The sequence below is a fragment of the Lepisosteus platostomus genome, chromosome 8, assembly GCF_059453375.1.
Source record: "Lepisosteus platostomus isolate fLepPlt1 chromosome 8, fLepPlt1.hap1, whole genome shotgun sequence".
NCBI lineage: Eukaryota > Metazoa > Chordata > Actinopteri > Semionotiformes > Lepisosteidae > Lepisosteus > Lepisosteus platostomus.
In genome coordinates this window covers 49,851,550-49,871,172 of record NC_142618.1, presented here as the reverse complement: position 1 = coordinate 49,871,172, position 19,623 = coordinate 49,851,550, and the positions used below count along the sequence as shown (strand labels likewise).

Below are 19,623 nucleotides of genomic sequence, written 5' to 3'. Positions count from 1 at the left end.
ATTGTGCGTTTCAGCCTTGCGTACAAGGATTCAAGGTATGAAGACCTGGGATTAATGGAGATAGCAGAATGGCCACATGGAGGATACTTCAAGAAAATATTTTTGGCCTTAATGAAAAAAAATATATTTTGAAGTTATCTACCTTACATTATGTGTACAGTATGAATGGCATTAACTAAAATGTGTTAAAAGGAGTGCTATGAATGTCAGGGTCAAAGAAGAAATTTGGTGGCTAATCATCAGCAAAAACTCACAGAAAAAAGAATGTTCTTAAATGCACTCTTATTTAATAATGATTCAATGACTATAATATAGCACGGAATTAGATATTAACAATTATTTCCATGTATATGTATACCAGTTTGCCCCCACTTTACCCACCACTGAAGAGGAGAACACATGCCTGGGTAATGCCACTACTGTGCCAGCAAGCTGAACAAGTGAAATACACATAGACACTATATATATATAACACACAGAAACATATTACTTTATGAATAAAAAAATAAAGTACGCGGCATCATTTTTATTAAACACAGGTTGACTCTGATAGTGTCAAATGAGTCTGAATGTTGCAGGAGCACAAAATCACCTCATCAGTGAGAAAGTGGATATGGCAGGATTAAAACTGATGAATGGTGAAAGTCAAGAACCAAAAATCCAGATATGCTAATATCTCTCACTTTTTAAGAGAATTGTGATATGTTGCAAACAATGATATGTTGCAGGTAGAATCACCAGGTGGGAAGTCAAGTCCTTTTTAAAAATTGCTCTAGGTTTTGTATAAAGCTCCCTGATGTACTGATTCCAACTTCTCAACATTATTGAATGTATTAGTCTTAAAATTCAGATTCACGTTAACAAAGCATTTCCCTGCCACCTGCTCATTAACAGCTTCATAGTGTCATTAAGACCTTACTGTACTTTGTGTTCCAACTAATGAAGTTTATACTCAGCATAAAACATTTACAGGTACCTACAGTATGTCTGTTTAATGCCTGTTCTTTATTATGACAAACAAGTGTTGCAGTTCTGCAAGTGTTTAAGGAGTTCATTTTGATACCCATTTCTTCTGTTCTACTTTACTGCATATGTTTTGACCTTGTAAATTTCTGTTTCAGTATTTACTATACATTTTATGCAAAGACATGAGCTAAATAATTTTATAGCTCAAAAGACTAAGGGCATTGCAACCCCAGCCAGCCACAGTCCACCAGGTTGTACAGTACCCTGTCCAAATCAAGTCATTAAGAGATCAGCAGCAGGAGTCGAAACCAGTAAAAAGTTCTGATTGGCAGAAGGCCCGTTCATGTTTGGAAACGAGACAATTCTCCTCAACTCAGGCTTCATCACAGGAAATGAAAATCGAAAGAATGAGGCTCCTTAACCATGACCTTCAGAACAGAGATGCATTGTGCCTTCGGAAAAGGACAAGTATGTTCCTCACATACCTGATCTGTACCGTTCATCCCGGGAGCCAGATGACCGACGCCGATGGAATCGGGAGGAAGAGGGGGTGACTGGAGTTCTGCGTTCTTGGGGCATTGATGGCTCCACTCCTGGAAAAAAAAAGGATACCCTCAGCATTAATGATCTTTTAATCTCAAAGAGCTAATCCAATTGTAATTCAGCTCAAGATTTTCTACAGATCAATGACTAGACTGCCAGATGGAATTCTTCCCCCTGTAGTCTGGCATCACACATTACTTTGCATGACAAAAGCCCATTCATTGCTCTAGTTGTAAAGTGCTTCATTTAAACAAGGGCTTTACTTAAGATAAACAGCGCATACTTGGTTAATGTAAAAGCACCACCTACAATGTGTTTCAAAATAATAGTCTGTAAAATGAAAACAGCTTTGAAAGCTCTATAACTTAAATATGAGACAAAATACAGTGCTTCAAAAACTGGTGTTGCAGACGAAATTTGAATGAAAACAGACCGTTCAATGTAAAATTCTATACATTAAGTTTCTTTAGGTGCACTTAAAACATAGTAATGTGTGCTGAATCTAAAACTATTCAGTTAAACGTCCATGTGGAAATTCACACTTTATGAAGGAAAAACATTAGATCAGGGTATCATTAGGAATGTTTAACAATACAAATACAAGACAAACTTTAGAAATGGAGCACAAATGTTCTGTTTCAGTAAGCCTGGTGCATGATATGAACCTCCCTTTTTAATTCGTCACATTACCACCAACAAAAAAGCTACAAGAAAGGTAATTTACTGCCTGCTACTTAGTGGCCCCAACATCAAATACCGTATTACAGCAAAACTAGATTCAGAGGAATGTAACCAGTCAGATGCAAGAACAGATGAGGTTCTTTCTGAAGATAAAAAAAAACAGGCATGAAAAACAGAACAGCTGGAAAGAAGTGTGCGCAAACTGAGACCTCTTGAAAACAGCTGCTTCGAATCAATACCATTTTTATATATCTTATTCCTGCTTGTATGTTTCTTTCAAGGCACCCAGTGGTAGTTTTGCCTCATTATACTTGCACTTTTAATGTCTGCTTGCCTCCACTGTTCCCAAATTCTGAAGCCTACACCCCACACCACTTAATAGCGCGAACAAGGCTTTTCAGTGTCATGCTTCGCATCACCCACAAACAAGCATTATTCCTGGCTAAGCTGCTTTTATCGAGTCATTAACCATTATTGCTATTACCCTTCTGTTCCGCCACAGCAATTTGTGTGTCACAGGGATGGCGGGGCCTTGCACCTCCCATCAGCCCTCGATGTTTAATGGACATGTATTAAGTTCCGAAGCTGATACTCTTGGGTACACAATGGGACTTGCTGAATGCTTCTTTTTTAATATCACAAGCACGATGTAACACATTATGCAAACAATAAGGGGAAAATAAAAGCTGGAAGGGGCTTTTACCCTCTCGTGTTGCCGACATACTGAAAGGTGGCCAACATCATCCTTTAAGAGCTATTCTACTATCTTAAAATGGTCAATTCTTGAACGAGAACGGCAACCCAGAAATCACTCTGCACTCTCTGTAGGCTCTGAAAAAATAATCAAACAGCCACGATGTGGGCACTACAGCAGCATTCCAAAGTCCTCCTAATTTTTTTTCTCTTGCTTCCTCTGTGACACTGTAAGCATCTTGCATTAATTTAATTAATACTTTGGAAAAGAAAATCCTGAATCCTTCAATGCAGATCAGAAAAGGGGACTACTCTGAGCTGGCTGTAGGACTAGAAAAACCATGTGTTTACTTCAACAGAATGTTTTGGGTGAAATGTGTACCTGTAGCTGTACTTCAGATGTGTAACTCTTTAGCTTTAAAAAAGTTAAACATTGTGCGAGACAATGCAAGACACAAAATGTCACCGTCCTTTCACATTCCACTTCTATAAAGAAAGCAGGACTGTAGAAGTTTAAAACATTAACAGGGTATGAAAGTTAAGTAGAACAAATTAATTTAAAAAAATATGCTTTACTGTATCTTTTATAAATTGATATGAAAATTTACCTTGATCTTATGATAGTCTTCCAGAATGCTATTGCTCTGTATGTTGTACGCCTCAGCCGTTTGATTTCTGACAAATGCTAACAGAATTTGTGAGAAAGCCAATGCAGTTCAGCCAAAGTTTATTCCAACTAAGTAAAGACAGAGGAAGCATTGTATGTCAGTAATTGCACTTGGGTATATTGAAGTTACATATATTAAAATCTGCAAATGCCTTTTCCTCACTAAATACAGTTTAAAACATATTTTAAAGATCTTCTGTCAAAACAGGACTGAATTGAATACAAGCCTGGAAAATTCAAACAATCGCGGAAAAAGTTTGTTTTTTGGCTATCAATTTCTCCTTCTGTGAGTGGCTGTGCAAAATAATTCCATCAAAAACCACTGTGAATGATATTGCAGTATATACACTATACAGTACCTACACATATTTATAGTGTGTTATGCTTCAGAAAACTTTCTTGTATTTTCATATTTTTATTAAACCCAAGTCAACACTGTGAATTTCTATCTCACAAAAGTGTTTTTGTAATGTTGTTTAGAACTTTCTCACCTCTTAATCCCTCTCACAGTACATCTCCCCAGTAAAGACAATAATAGTGCTGTGTCAATAGTGATTTGGAAATCTCATTACATAACTCATTTACTTGAATTACTCCTTTCTTTAAGCAGCTCCAGATCCTCTATCTTCTACTCTGTATTTTTAAGATAATGTAAAAAATACCACTATATTATTTTCAAATCTGGAATTAAATCAAATTTGAAAGCAGTTGCAAGCTTTGACAAAAGCTTTGTTTCACAGTGGGGTGAAAGGAGAGAAACCACAAAGGAGTGGACAGAGAGAGAATCATACATCTGCCCATGATGTGGGAATATGCTACTAGGGTAAATGGAAGAAGCTGTTATTGCATCTGCCAGAGGTGTACAGAAAACTGGTAGATATGCATAAAATGTACGGACACTACTGTTAATATACCGTATATACGGAATTATAGTGTTCTGAAATGTAAATGATATAATGGTGCAAGAAAGAAATTATAATTTGAAATTTCTTGCGTCAAATACAAGATAGAAAATGCTGATTTTCATCTATAGTCAAATACTGTATATTTTGTTATTTAAGCAAATCATTATCATGGAAGAGATCCGAACAGCAGAGGGGAGAAGCTAAATACAGATACCCTGAAGTGCCCTGAGGCAAAAATAAAAATACAAAGTTAGTGTCATAGCCAGTGGCAAAAAAACAACACATGCACATAATTTACCGGCAATACTGAATGACCTTAGCTGATGCACAAGCCAGCTTAGCCAATTTCAATTTGTCCTTATTATGGTATAAAAGAAACAACATGTTGGCAGCACAGACTTAAAATAAGGAAGGAAGACTTTTCTGTTGAAATTCCTGAAAACACTGATTTTTGTTTATTTTTTACTTAACCAAAATAATATTTTAACAGCATCCTAAATTACCTTATTAAAATGTAGGAAGCTTGCAGACAGTGATGTAAAACCTATATACTGTACAATGGCAAACACTTCTTCTAGACCTGGAATACAGTATTTGTATTCAGGCAGCACACGGTTTGCCTAGTGATACATTTCTTATTGATTCTTAATTAGTAATTCAAGAGACCTGATTTTAGGCTCTCTCTCCTTTTTAATTTCTTAGTATGTGGCAATGAATTATGAAAAAGCTATAAGACCAATATCATAATAATGTGGTTTATATGAGCATTTTTGATTATTTTAAAATTATATTTATTCAAAATAAAATAATGCATTCAAAACTATTGTATAATGCAACAATAATATAGTATACTTCACATACTGTGTAACAGCTGATAAGAACTTAAGGAAGCTTAGTGTATAAACCTGCTGAATACTGGCCTATCTAGCCTGTCTGATAGTTAGCTAATTGATCCAAGGATCTCATCCAACTGTTTAATCAAAAAAGACTGAATAATAGCTACAACAATATGATCTTGTTCCATAATCCCACAACCATTTGTACTAAAAAGTACTTCCTGTTCTCATTTTAAAAACAAGGTCCCATGTAGTTTCCACGTATGTCCTCTGATTTTGTGACTGAGTTGACTTTGGCAGGACCTTTAAGGATCCTGAATACTTGGAACAAATTATAACCACAAAAACACTCTATCACAGTTACTACTGTTATTAAGTAAAACTGGACTTTATTCAGTTGCGACTCTCTGCCAGGGTGCCAGGCTACAGCTGGTCAGTATCATCTTCTATTGCAAGGAATGGAAAAATAGACAAGATTTGTTTTTTCTTCAAGTGACATGGTGCCTCATAATCCAGGATTACAATACAGTTGGCTATCTTCAATGCCTAGCACAGAAAAAGGGCAGACAAAAGCACAGCAGTAGATCACCTTGGCCTAGTAAATATCTTAAGGTCTGTTACAGGTGACAAAGCAAAGAAGTGGTTACCGTTACTATAAGAATGCAAGACATTTCATATGCCTTCATTTTCATAAAGCAGCCTTCTGGGAATCCAGAGGGAACGGATGATACAGAAGGTAGATAAACCTGTTAAGAAGTAAGAAGACTAAACAACAGAAGACTGGGAACCATTTTCTAAAAAGCAACACTGCGAGCATGATGCTGAACACAGTCTACTACGCAGCACAAATGCCCTTGAATAGTGACAGAAAGAGAGGTTACCAAACTAAAATTACTTATTAGCATGCAAAGGAAACCCTTTAATTAATGAAGCACGGCCAGATACTCAAGGGGTGAAGTTATTTTAAGAACACTGCTTAAATACTGTTAGGGAAATTAAATCAATCTCAGAAGCTGGGCATTTTTCAGTTCTCTGTAAAATGATTGCTTGCAAGTTTGTACCTACGCAAAAGCTCAGACAGTTTCCAACAAGCAATTAATCAGTGACAGGAAAGTTTACATGAAACTAATAACATATCCCCATAAACTTTGAGGTTATGGTTAAACAATACCAACTTAGCAAGTTTAATACATGTAGGTTTCAATGTTTATCAGAGACCACAGTGTTTTAAACAGCACTATGGAAGTCCAATCTTGTCTTTTAAACACTTAGGTGCCTCAAGAAAGTTGCTTAACTCCACTCTTATTATATTATAGCCTTGGTCATACCATTCAATCTAACAAAAATACCTTTTCCACTTAAGTGTTTCAAGGAAATACTTTTATTTTTTAACAACAAATTCAGACCATTCTTAATGAAAATCAATAATTTTGTGCTGTGACAAAATGAAAAGCTCATAATATGAGAGTTGCTGGATGGTATCAAGTGTAAATATTGCTATTCTTTAAACTGACTGTTTCATGTCAGATGATAAGTCATTTCCTCAGATACCCAGTTTTCAGCTAATTGTGACACACTGATCAATTAAAGCAGTTGTCTCACACTTAGGGGTTTAGTGTGTTCTGTTCTTTGTTCCAACCTACTTGCTTTGACTAATTACTTAATTAACTGCATATTTAAAACAATTCAAAATAGCTCCAAGGCGTCTTGAGGGTAACTATAGATTTGAGGAAGTTAATATTTTGATTTACTTGTTTAATTATTTTGGTTTAATACTTAGATTGGACCAAAATCCAGAAGACACTAGGCCCTCCAGGAAATATGTTTGAGACCTCTTCATTAAAGCAGAACTGCAACACTATTTTATATTTTGGGGTTAGAAAGACTGATGAGGGCATTTCAAATTACAATAAAAGGAAAATGTACACAGTAAATGTGTAAAACTTCCAATTCATATCACAAAATAGACCAAATTTCCAGGTACACTGTATGTGAAGCACCATATTCTGTCATTCAGAACGAGGCAACAAAACCTCCGGCGAGGTGAAGCGGCCCTATTACAGTACATTGTAAACAAGCAGGCTTGTGAATACATCTCTTTTAATCCAATAGAAATATTGCTCTCGACTCCGAAACGGTTTTGCCAATAAATGGAACTTACTTGTTAACTGTGTGGGTAGATCACATTGGAAATCTTTCTGCGATTAAATATTTGCTGCTCAACTTGTTTCTGTTAGCTCGTACACAAGCAGGAAGGGCCACATCACGTCACAATTCTCGCAAACTCTCACACTCGTCGGTGGCAGGACCAGTGGTTTGCGACAACATGGCGACTTACAGTACTTTCACAAAGTTCAGCATTTTGTGCTTAATTCAAAATCTGTAACTGTTTTCTATACTGTCAATGAAGTTGTTTTGTTTTCGCGATTTAATAACCGGTCTGAGAAATTGGGACTGAAGTTCACTTCAAAGCCTCCACCTTCTAGTTCTTTTCAATAGTCATAATTAATGTAACAATATAATTATAATATAATATATATTTGGTATTAGTCTATTTTCTTTCCTGTCAATCTGCAGTGCTGCTCTATTAAAATCAGTTACACACCTATGATGATTTAAGAATCTGTACCAGAACAGCTAGTCCACAGGCTCTTCATCCTGGAGGGCTTTTCATTATACCATGGACTCTTAATGATTTGATCTGATTCAACTTTTCATATAATTGGTCTATATTACTACTGCCTCCAGGTCTTTATTCAATGAGGATAACAAGTTACAGTACCAAATCCCAGATGACCATGGCCCTCCAGGACCAGGAGTGAATATCCCTGCTGTAAGAAATTTCAAAATGCCAGCAAAGGGGAAAAGATTCTTTTTCAGGCTCTTCTTTCCAAAATTAGTCCTAGATAATTATTTCTTTTTGCTTTCAACAAGAATTAGGAAATGTCCACTGTTAATCATTTTAGTTCACCATGACAATCCCCCAGAACATGCAGTGTCAAGACATCACAATAAAAGCCCCACTACCTCAAAACACTAATGACTTTAGAGTTTGATCTGTGCTCTGAATGAGCACCTTAACAGGTTGAACTACAACAGAACAGAATGAATATTTAAAGATAAAAGTGAAATCTTACCTAGCAACACAACATGAAATGATATGAATTAGGGCCAAAACCCAGTATAACAATCCATCATTACTGGATTTATTAGATGTAGTCTGAAAACATGTTCCTGCAATAGCTAACTATTGTTAGCTAACACTGACTAATATCATAAATTTGGTGATTAAGAAGAAAAAAACAATAATGCTAAAATACAATTTAGGTTAAAATAAAAACGGCAATTAAACAATAATAAAAAAATTTAAAATTAGGACTACACAAATATATATATAGGAGAAGAAACCATATGAATTCTCCACTTCATATTTTAAACACTCACTTCTCTAAATCACCTCTTGCCTTCTACATGTGGAGTCAGAAATTCCATAACCTTCACATATTTCCAATCTCTGACTTCTTTTGAACCTTAACCACTCCTGGTCATCCTGGAACACGTCTTTCTTAGCTAAATCTAGGAAGTTGCAACAGTTTCTTAAAATACTATTGTCATTTAGAAAAAAGTACATATTTTTACCTCTCACAAAATATTCATTTTTCTATAAGTTTGTTTTGCTTGATATTTAAGACTCCCAATACTACCAGGCTGTGATGAAGTCAGTGATGAAGACTGTGACAGGCTGACAGTTGTGCTCCTGATTGAAACTTTGGAATGGGGAAATTAATCTATGATAGAGTTCCTTTTTTATACTGCTATCTGATATTTGTGTATTCTTTATGGGGGTTGATGCACTTTGATGCAGCAATAAACGTGGGAGTATCTAAGATACTGTAAGTGCAAAGGTAAATTGTAGATACTATACATTACATCACAATACCTACCATTCAACATTAGCTCCACAGTAATAGATTATACTGTCTTTCGTTTTTTTATAATTAGCTTCCATTAATTTTGAGAGTTTGCTAAACTGATTTTGATAAATCAATGATTGATAAATACATACTATACCATCACATAAGAAACAATTGGTTCCATCTTATCTGAAATTCCTTATGATATTAAGACCACTAAACATTTTTGTGTAAATTCAACTTAAAAAACAATTTTACATCAGCAGCTTTACAATGCCTGTTTGGACGAATTAACAATTACAATAAAAGTCCTTCTTCCATCAAGCATGTCCATTATTTCTTTTCTTAGTTTCCTGTGATCCGTCAGTTCCACTGCAGATTAATTACGGCAGACAACTACTGTTAAAATGTCGATTACGTACATTAAAATCTCTTAAGTTACATACTACGTGAATACCAATAATTCCGGTCATTTAAGATGAAGGGGGAAACACAAGTGGACTTTAATGCTCAAAATGAAGACTTTTAAAGGTAAGATAAGTTACAGCAAATGTCAGCAAAAACTAAAAAGTATAAAATGAAATATATTGATTGTGTAACTATTCAGACCCATTAACTCATTAGCTGATGGAAGCAATTACAAATGCAATTCTCAACCAACATTGCACACTGTACAATGGTACATTATAGATCAGTCTAATGTTTCCCGATTCTATGTGCAGATTTTCTCAACCTTTCTGGGGGTGTTCTTGCTCTTTTAAAGCTTTTGCTTGCTCCAGAAGCTCTGTTTGGCAGAACAGCCTGAGCTAGGCAGTGTTTGGATGGTACAGTGCAACTTCCATTCCATGATGCCTGATACCTGGCCTCTTTCAAGAAAATAGCTGAATGAAAACCTCAGATCTGTTTAGCTAGTAGCAACCAAATGAGCTAGATGGGTGAAATAGCCTGCTTCCATTGGTAGCCTTTCTTATATGTTCTTAATAACAACTCTCAGGAAAGTCAATAATTCTCCTTAATCACTCATTTAACTCATTCTAGTAAAGTGGATCTAAGTAAATATTTCAGGTAGGTCCATTACATGCAATATACTGTAGATGCTCTTCAAAAGTGTTTCAGCTTGGTTTGTCACTTTAGACAGAACGGGAATCAATCATCAGAAAGCCATCTCATGTGGATAACTGTAAAGTGTGCTGTATTTGAAAACAAACACAAAAATGTATTTTTGAAAAAAAAAAGAAATCAGGTCAACTGTCAATACAAATAACTCTGAAGAGCAGCTGTCATGTGTACTACAGTATATCTTAAAAAAATAATTCCCTGCCTTTTTATAAACCTTGCCACAACTGAACTCCAAACTTCATTCTAAAGATGCCTTTGGCAGGCAGTCTGCCGTTCCCTTTCTGCCTCATAGTCAACATGACTTTAACTTCACAGTGAAGGGAAGCTTCCCCCTGTGCTGGCGGTGGACACCTGACCTTTCACTCAGCACATTCATTCCCAGCTTGGCATCCCAGTTCCTAAGCCCACGATGCAGAGACCTGACATCCTACAGCACTTAGGTGGAGAATAAATTAATTGAAACCAGATCGCTCTTTAATGCCCCTTTCAGCAAACCAGTCAGTTCAAAATGGCACTTAAATGCATTTTTTATTACCTGCACAAAAGGATTAGAAACCAAGCAGAAGACTGGGGAACTAAATCTAATAACAGAAATGCATTGTTTGTGCTGCTGTAATGAGATGGAAAAATGAATATGTAAAAAAAATAATGGCATACCCATTGCTGTGTTGTTTCTTGCAAGCAAATGCTTTATTAAAGCTTGCTAGAGAATAGTACAAAAATGAGCTTTCATCACTCGTCTCGCAGTCTTTTAAATACATAAATAATGTTGTGGGGGCAAAAATGCCATCTGTTGTACAAGACAACAATCCACTGATGTTTGGAAAACGTTTCATCAAGTTGCCTCACTTGCTTTACACTGCATAAATTGGAGCCCTGTAGCAGAGATTACTTCAGACCTTCGAGTACAGGAAACCCAGTATGGGAGTTCTCTCTACGTTACCTGCTGGCTGTGGGAGGTAGGCCCCAATTAATTTTGATCTCTTCTTTTCATAGCCTTTCTGTGTGATGTCACCTGCCAAAGAAAGGATAGCCCCATTAGTGATCGTCAGCAAACAGACAAACTGAAGAGTGGTTGTGTGCCATTACTGACTGAATATTAATCGCTGTGTTAAAATCTGTCAGGTCAACAGATTGTAAAACACTGGAGTTACGTTAAAAGTAAATTTTTGTGCCATTTATTTATTTTTTTCAGAACAACACATAGATAGACTGCTCCAGCAAGATGAAAGAAAAAAGAATGGGAAATAGGGAGTTTTTTCTTACTTTATTCCTCACCAAATACAGTAACAAAAAATAAAAACCTGAATTAAACACATTGGCTATGATTTACATAACGAAGCCATGTCAGTAACAGCTGACACAAGGCATTGCTTATCAAGGCTTCATCATTGTGTCAGAAATTGGGATGGAATTCAGTGAAAGGCAGATGGAGAAAAACACAGAGAACATCACAATAGAGACATTTCTCTACAAATGACAAATATAGGAAAAAATGCCTTAAGACGTATGACTTTGACTCAGGAGAAGCAGTTAAGGAGAGAAGTGTCAGAGAGTATTAGCCACACTTTCTGAGTGGGAGCTCAAAGCTAACGCAAGACTGAGCCTTTGGAATTCCCTTCATTAATCAAAGGTGTTTATTCTAAACTAGAAGTAAAATGGAAAGCAAAACAAGGATGGGGTTATAATGAGAGGATCAGAACTTTAAAATAAAATGGGGGTTCATGTAATGGTACAATTTTCAGGTAATCATTTAAAACGAATGAGGGTATGATTTACTAGGCTTTTAGAAACCTAAAAACAATTAGTCCAGAAAAATGTAAGATCTGGAAAAACTTGCATGTAGTACACAGTAGTTTGTAGAATTTAGTTTTCATGAGAATCCTTATTGGAAGGTCACAAACAAAAAAATGAAAACTATTGTATATACTGTACAGCAAAAAAACGAATACAGAGGGAATATTATTGTCAATATCAAATGATAAATCAACAAGTATAAAAAATAGAACACATGCATTATTTCTGATATAGTATTACTGACACCAATTATAAACTATTCTACAACTTCGTCTTAGTATAACTACTAAAAGTCCAATACTGTACATAGTCTGATCTGATGCAGACATCCTATAAAAACAGATGCACTAACAAACATATTTCATTATTTCCCTTTCAATCTGGTGATGGAACAACCATTTCACAATACAGTGACTGAAAACTGCAAAAAGTATGAATGCTCAAGAAAACCAATTATGTTAACCTAGGCCTTCCTAAAGAGAAATGGAAAATATTACCAGCAGTCTTGTTTTTATAAAAAAGGGCTATGTTCACAACTGTTTTTTTCCATGTTTTTATCTCAAGATTTTTACTTGGATAGAAGATTCAAAGTGATAGATTTGTTCATACTATTTCTTCAAAGATGGTCTACGTATTTGGAAATCTGTGCTTCTGTTTATGGTTTATGGTACTTTATTATTATCATTATTATTATTATTATTATTATTATTATTATTATTATTATTATTATTATTATTATTATTATTATTATTAGCAGCAGCAGCAGCAGCAACTACTGTTGTTATTATTAACTTGAGACTGAGTATGACCAGACAAAAACGTTACCAAATTGACATGGTGGCAATCAATGTAATATTAGCAGAACTCAAAGGATTTTCCGTAAGTGTAGCAATCCTGCTATGTTAAGGTGGGTTTTACCACAGAAATGATATAAGTAAAAGTAGTGACAGTCCTTATACACACAGTTCCTCAGAAGTGTGCTGTCTGCTGTTCAGTGCTTTTCTAACAACGGTGTTATAGAAAGGTACTGTACCAGGCAGTGAGTTTTATTAAATACTATCACTCAAGGCTGTGCAAATGTTTCTTTGAACAACAATTACACCAGTTCCCCAGGAAGCCAAAAAGGAGTCTCACTGAAAACTAACAAATGAAAAACAAAAACAAATGATGCGTACAAGTCAAACAGATTTTTAACGCTAAACCCAAGTGCTATCAGGCATGCCTATGTCCTCCTCTGAGCTTTTGTCATGGCTGTGTAGTGGCACTTCGAATCCCCACGCCAATGTTAAACCCAGCCGCTAGAAAAAGGAAATGAGCTTTCGATGGCAGAAGAAGGGAGGCAAGTCCACAAGGCGCTAATTATTCTTTACAGCAGGAGTTCTCTATCCCTGACGTGACAGAATATGTCCCAACACAACAGGGATTCATAAACATATGAATATTTAAACACATTCAGAACAATTGTCAAGCGATGCTGCTATTGGAATCTGCTCTACATGTCTATAGCGACAAGCACAGAATACAGATCTCAGCTTACCACTGCACCACAAAGGCACTGGCTCACAAATGGCCACAAGACATTCGGAAGGATACCCTCGTACGTAGCAAAAATGTAATTTTCAAACTTACATTTTCTGTGAAAATGGTTGCAGATGAGAAAAAAAGAAATTCCTAGTAAGCGCAAAGCTGAATTCTTTTGTTATGTCTAATTGTTTGGAACAGGAATGGCTTCACAGTAAAGGGTGTATTTTAAGCCAAAATGTAAGGAAAATAAAATACTCTGACATCATATACATTTTTATAAAATGTACGAATTAAGGTAAACAAAACATTATACCACTTTCATTCCACCACAATATTTTAAATCAAAAGAATCATAATCATGATGTTTAGAAAAGTATTAATATATATGGCTGCGATTCTTTGATTTAATCACAGTTGTATATTTTTGTTACACAGAATGAAAGTCAGTCTATTATGTACAAAAAGATTAACTTTTTGAGCCAATGAAGGCCAGAAATTGCAATTAACAGATAAATATTCATAAATGATTATCTAAGAAATCTGTTTCTAATGGTTCTTTAGTTTCCTTGGAATTTTTAAATTCAAGGCTGCATTGTGGAGATTAAACTCAGTGCTATATATGTTGCTTGACATTTGGGATACGGATAAAATGAAGCTCTTTATAAAGACTGAGTATGATTCATGTCTTCCCTCCTACACTGAGACACTGTACAGTCATTCCTCCAGCATTTTCCTTGTACAAAAAAAACCCATCAAATTTCCCAATGCCCCTTTCTGCACAGACTTAAATTAGACCTTTGGAGTTCACCTTTTCTGTTCTGATAGAGGGCCGAGTACTGCTGAGAAACCAATACAACCTAAAATGTGAACAGAGTTTTAGACTGCTAAAAATATTAACAGTGCATCATGTTATTTGACATGAACATAATGAAAAGGTAATAATGTTTGACCAGGACTGAGCATGTCATGCTTTACTGCAATTCATAGGTACAGAAAGTGGACAAGACATCACTTAATACAGTGTTGAGCCAAAACATGAGGTCAGTATAACCTGTATGACCCAAAGCAGAGAGTCTACCAGAACCCGGAATTCTGCAGGAGGGATGTGAGGAAGTCGGTCAAATCATGCCTTGTGAACAATGTCATCTCAGACGTCATTCCAGAATAGCGCATAAATGCTCACTTGGGTTAAGATCCGGTAACTGAGAAGGCCATGACATATGGATAACGTCAGTGTCATCCTCATCAAACCACTTGTGCTCTGTGGATGGGGGATTTTCATCCTGACAGACAGGACTCCAGATTGGAAACACTGCAACGTGGGGCGAAGATGATCTCTCTCCCATTAAGTATTGGTTAGCACCATGTTTTCTAAGGGAATGGGTGTAACCAAACCGTACCAGGAAAATGCACCCCACAACATTATTGCGTCTCTCTCAAATGACTTCACCATGTTGTATGGCAACACATGCAGAAAGGCTGTAAGTACTGTCGTCCAGAACGGTTTCTCTTCTAGTATAGAAATGAGGTTCAGTTTCCTGATAAACACTGCAACACACATAAACAGAGGAAGCACTAGTAAAACAAGACTGATTGCTTTTTTCATGAGTACGGCTTTTGAAAATATTATATTGGCAGGCCAGTATATTAGTTCTATTTATATATTAAGCATTGCTCACTAGTACGTTATTTCAGTTCTTTGTCTGAATACACAGTGAAGTGCAGTACACTGTACGTGACAGAGCAGAAGAAATGAAAAGGAAAAAAAATGTGTAAATGTTGTGACACTAATGGCACTGCACTGTTTCTGAAAAAGAACATTAATGCTCAAAATCTGTATTGCATGCAAACTACATTTTTCCACCTTGTGTTCTGTTAAGAAACAATAACTTATTTTTTTTGGTACACAGTGAACAGACACCTTTATTTGCCATAGTTTAGCACAATACTTTAAGAATATTGTAATTTAAGAAATATGGGAAATTTTAAGCAGCCATATCACCCTGCAACTCACAACTGGCAACCCACTGAAGCTAAGCAGGTGTGAGCCTGGTCAGTACCTGGATGGGAGACCTCCTGGGAAAAACTAAGGTTGCTGCTGGAAGAGGTGTTAGTGGGGCCGGCAGGGGGAGCTCACCCTGCAGTCCATGTGGGTCCTGATGCCCCAGTATAGTGACGGGGACACTATACTGTAAAGAGGCGCCGTCCTTCGGATGAGACGTAAAACCGAGGTCCTGACTCTCCGTGGTCATTAAAAATCCCAGAGCGTTTCTCGAAAAGAGTAGGGGTGTCCTGGCCAAATTTCCCCATTGGCCTTTACCAATCATGGCCTCCTAATAATCCCCATCTATGAATTGGCTACATTACTCTGCTCTCCTCCCCACTGATAGCTGATGTGTGGTGAGCGGTCTGGCGCACTATGGCTGCCGTCGCATCATCCAGGTGGATGCTGCACATTGGTGGTGGTGGAGGGGAGTCCCCATTACCTGTAAAGCGCTTTGAGTGGAGTGTCCAGAAAAGCGCTATATAAGTGTATTATTAATTATTAAGCAAGGACTGAAATTATTGTGACATTCTTGACATTCTTGAACACTGGAAATGCTGGTCCTGACTTACACAGGAGGGTAGACTGAAGCACAACTTTCCATTTATGAATGGTTACCAGAGGCTTTTTCAGTACACTACACAGGCCCCATCATACAGGATTGTGGGAGTTTCTAACAAGCTACTGTATAGCCTTATTGTTGAATCTGAAAATCTGTTTTTTTATGAAATAGCATGATAAGAACCTTGGGTTAATCACCTACTGGCATCAAAATAAGTTAGACAGGCCAAAAAGAACCTTTCATATGTCCTTAACATTAGGATACTTTTAATAAAGAATAAAAACTCAAACATAATCAACTGCTTAACCACCATGGCTACCTGCCAGTTCTATAAAAAGATTAAACATTTTGTGGTCAACCAATATAAAGAAAAGCTCGGTGTCTTGAATCTCTGCTCTGAGCACAAAAGGAATGTTTATATAATATCTCTATTGCCACCACAGGTTACTTCAAACTAAACACAATCAGCTTTACCAGAGAAGTTCTTACACTTGGTCTCAGAGTTTATTTTAAGAGAATGTGATGAGAAATGTGTAAAATAAAATATGTACCATTTCCATGTTCGGACTTTGGCAGCACAGTCCCTCCCCATTTTGCATCTTTCAGGCTTATATGGTAATCCTAGAGTATAGTAAATGTACAGAGGATAATATTGTGTTGCAATGTGTTATGTCAACAAGTATTTAAATCTGACACTGCCCGCAAATTAAAATACCAAACACTCTGACTTATTTTAAAAAGAACATGGTTTTCAAACACCTTGATCACTAAAGGATATTTAGCCTGCCTTTTAGAAACTGACACTATGTACATGTAAGGGCGCTCGGGCCCACAGGATCTAATATTAAATCACTTTTGACATTGCTTTGGCACCATGAATGCTGCCAAGTGGAGTTTCTACTTTTCAGTATATATAAAACCAATATACTGTACGTACAATATTTCTTTCAGATACAGCTCATTTAAAGAGTGAGTTGTCAGCTTCTAGAAAGTGCAGAATTATATGTCACCATATGTTTCTGCAGCTGTTTTAGTAACATGCCTATAATTTATCTTTTCAGTGCTCAAATCCTGACAAGTTTTGAAACTTAAAAAGTTCTAAATCGACTGTGATCACATACAGTAGGTGCCACATCTATATTCAACACAATGGGGTGTCCTTCAATATGTTGTCTGTCCAATGTCACTCAGACACCTTGAGAAATATTTGGCTAAAACGTCCTTATGCGATGGATGAACATCTTTTTTTCTTCACCGGACCTTGTATGTCGGCTGATGTCTTAAGAAAGCATAGTGAATTACAAGTCAAGAAACCTGAAAAATGTAAAGAATATTTATAAGGATGTAAAATGCTGTAGCAAAACAGAGATGTAAATTGATATACTTTCCAGAACAGTACATTAGGACATTCTATTACCTTTTACTGATGCTTGTTGTGGTACTGTATAGTCTCCCATATGAGGAATGAGTGTTCAAATTTGTATGGATTTTTAGAAATATTACGTTATTTTTAGAATGGAAAACAAATTTCCTTCACAGGATAAGTAAGACAGGTAAGAGAATTCAAGTATCAAATGCAGCAGTTCATAAACTGTAATAGTAAAAGTAAAGGGGTTAATCGAATGTTAGAAAGACCATAATTCTACTGCACTGCGCTGTAATCTCCATGTTTCCATTCTGGGAGTGGTTCCATGTTATCCTGATATAACATCTGACCTGGTGGCCCATTAAAAAAATGGTAACTACTAAAGCCAACACTTGAATTAAAACTAACGTAAAGCACAGTAACACTGAGATGGCATTCTCAAAGGTTTTAAACTTACAGGCTCTAAGTCTGCTATGATCATATTTTAGATGCCACATTTTCCAAATCCCCTTGAGAAATATTAGTAGAAAGATTATTACTTCAGTGAAAATGCAATGAATTATTTTTCGTTATATTTAAAGCTCTTTTTTAATTATGAGATATTATGTATCAAAATGGAAAAAAATCATCACATTTTTTAGATGCGAGACAACGTTTTAAGTTGCAAATCTTAAAGTTGCATGACTCACAGTAGGTTTGGAAAATAAAGTTATTCAAAGTTTTGAAAAAAACCTTAAGACATATTCAGAATTTTAAAAATGTTTTTTTAGTATGCCATAGAAAGAAATATTGCAGAACTGCAAACCCTGCAATTCATATACAGTACCATTTTTTCCTTTTATTATATAACCACAAACAGGGGCTAAAAGCACTGTAGAGTCAATTAAAACAGCAATAATACCACAAAATTACAGGACACAGGACTGTAATTACTGAAGAATATCCACCTCTGTACTCATTTACAGGATCACTTTCAAAGCTTTTTGCTAAACAGAAAAATCAGTTCATTTTTTTTTCCAGATAACACGTTTTCATTCTAGATCTGCACCCTTGAATGTTTAAATTTTGAGAAAACTGGGATCATTTCATTTTATTTACTGTTTTTTAATGTGTGTAGGCATGGTATGTACTAAGCAGATATGCATGACATTCCTCTTTTAAACAAGACAGGCTTCGCAAAAACATCAGCATAGGGAATATTTTAATAAGTTTTCTATTACAGCTAAAAAATGCTTCCTAAAACAAATAAGAAAACAGTTATGAAAGCATATTAAACCTTACAAGGCATTCAAGAGAATTTGTGTCAACCTGCTAATATTCTTTTTCCAGTGCAAAAAAAGCTGTGAATATACTTAAACACTGAATTGTCAAGAATGGAAAATTGTTAACAGTAATGATTAACAACGCATGAGAGGCCTCATAAATGTGACACAGCAGAAAAGGAGGTTTCAGCAGCTTACAATTCTCAATACACAAGTCTGAACTTGCACTACTTGAAACAAGAAAAAGAGAAAACAAGACATTGTCCCTGGGGTGAAGACTTGATGACTTTACAATACTTACTAGATATGTCATTTGCAGCCTCAAGAAAAGCTCTTGCAACTTGCTAACGCTATAGCCTCTAATGGAAAGTAGCACAAGTGATTAGCATTTGCAGAACTGAAGCACATGTATCAATATGAATTTCTAGTATTTTCCTGCACTGAAAAACTGCATTTTGTTTCTCAAAATAAGTTTGAAGTCCTCTGCTATGTTCCAATCAGCAAAACCTGACAATACCATCCAATACTAGCGAAAATATTGCAAAGTAAAGTGTTTCTCAATATACTCTTATGTTTAAACAATTACCGTTCAAACCTGTACAGTACATCAAAAGACTGCAAAGCCCATATAAGATGAAGATTTAAGATTATCATCATCCATCATCTGTAGACAACAAAATGTTTTCAATATGGATGTCTCATGACGTCATTGTTTAATGGTATTAGTTTACAGTTTCCATACAG

General features: G+C 36.0%; 1 protein-coding gene across 19 annotated transcripts in view; it reads right to left on the bottom strand.

The window, feature by feature from the left end:
• Window positions 1–19,623, bottom strand: part of LOC148657480 (disco-interacting protein 2 homolog C) — a 223,566-nt gene that overhangs the window by 95,331 nt on the left and 108,612 nt on the right. For 18 of the 19 annotated variants that reach the window (XM_088643814.1, XM_088643797.1, XM_088643803.1 and 15 more), the window contains 2 exons: window positions 11,268–11,339; window positions 1,452–1,559 (listed from right to left, as the gene is read on the bottom strand). In XM_088643814.1, the coding sequence (XP_088499940.1) occupies window positions 1,452–1,545 (94 nt within the window). In that variant the 5' untranslated portion in view covers window positions 1,546–1,559; window positions 11,268–11,339. The remainder of the gene's footprint in view (window positions 1–1,451; window positions 1,560–11,267; window positions 11,340–19,623) is intronic. The other variant, XM_088643808.1, reaches the window with a different exon arrangement.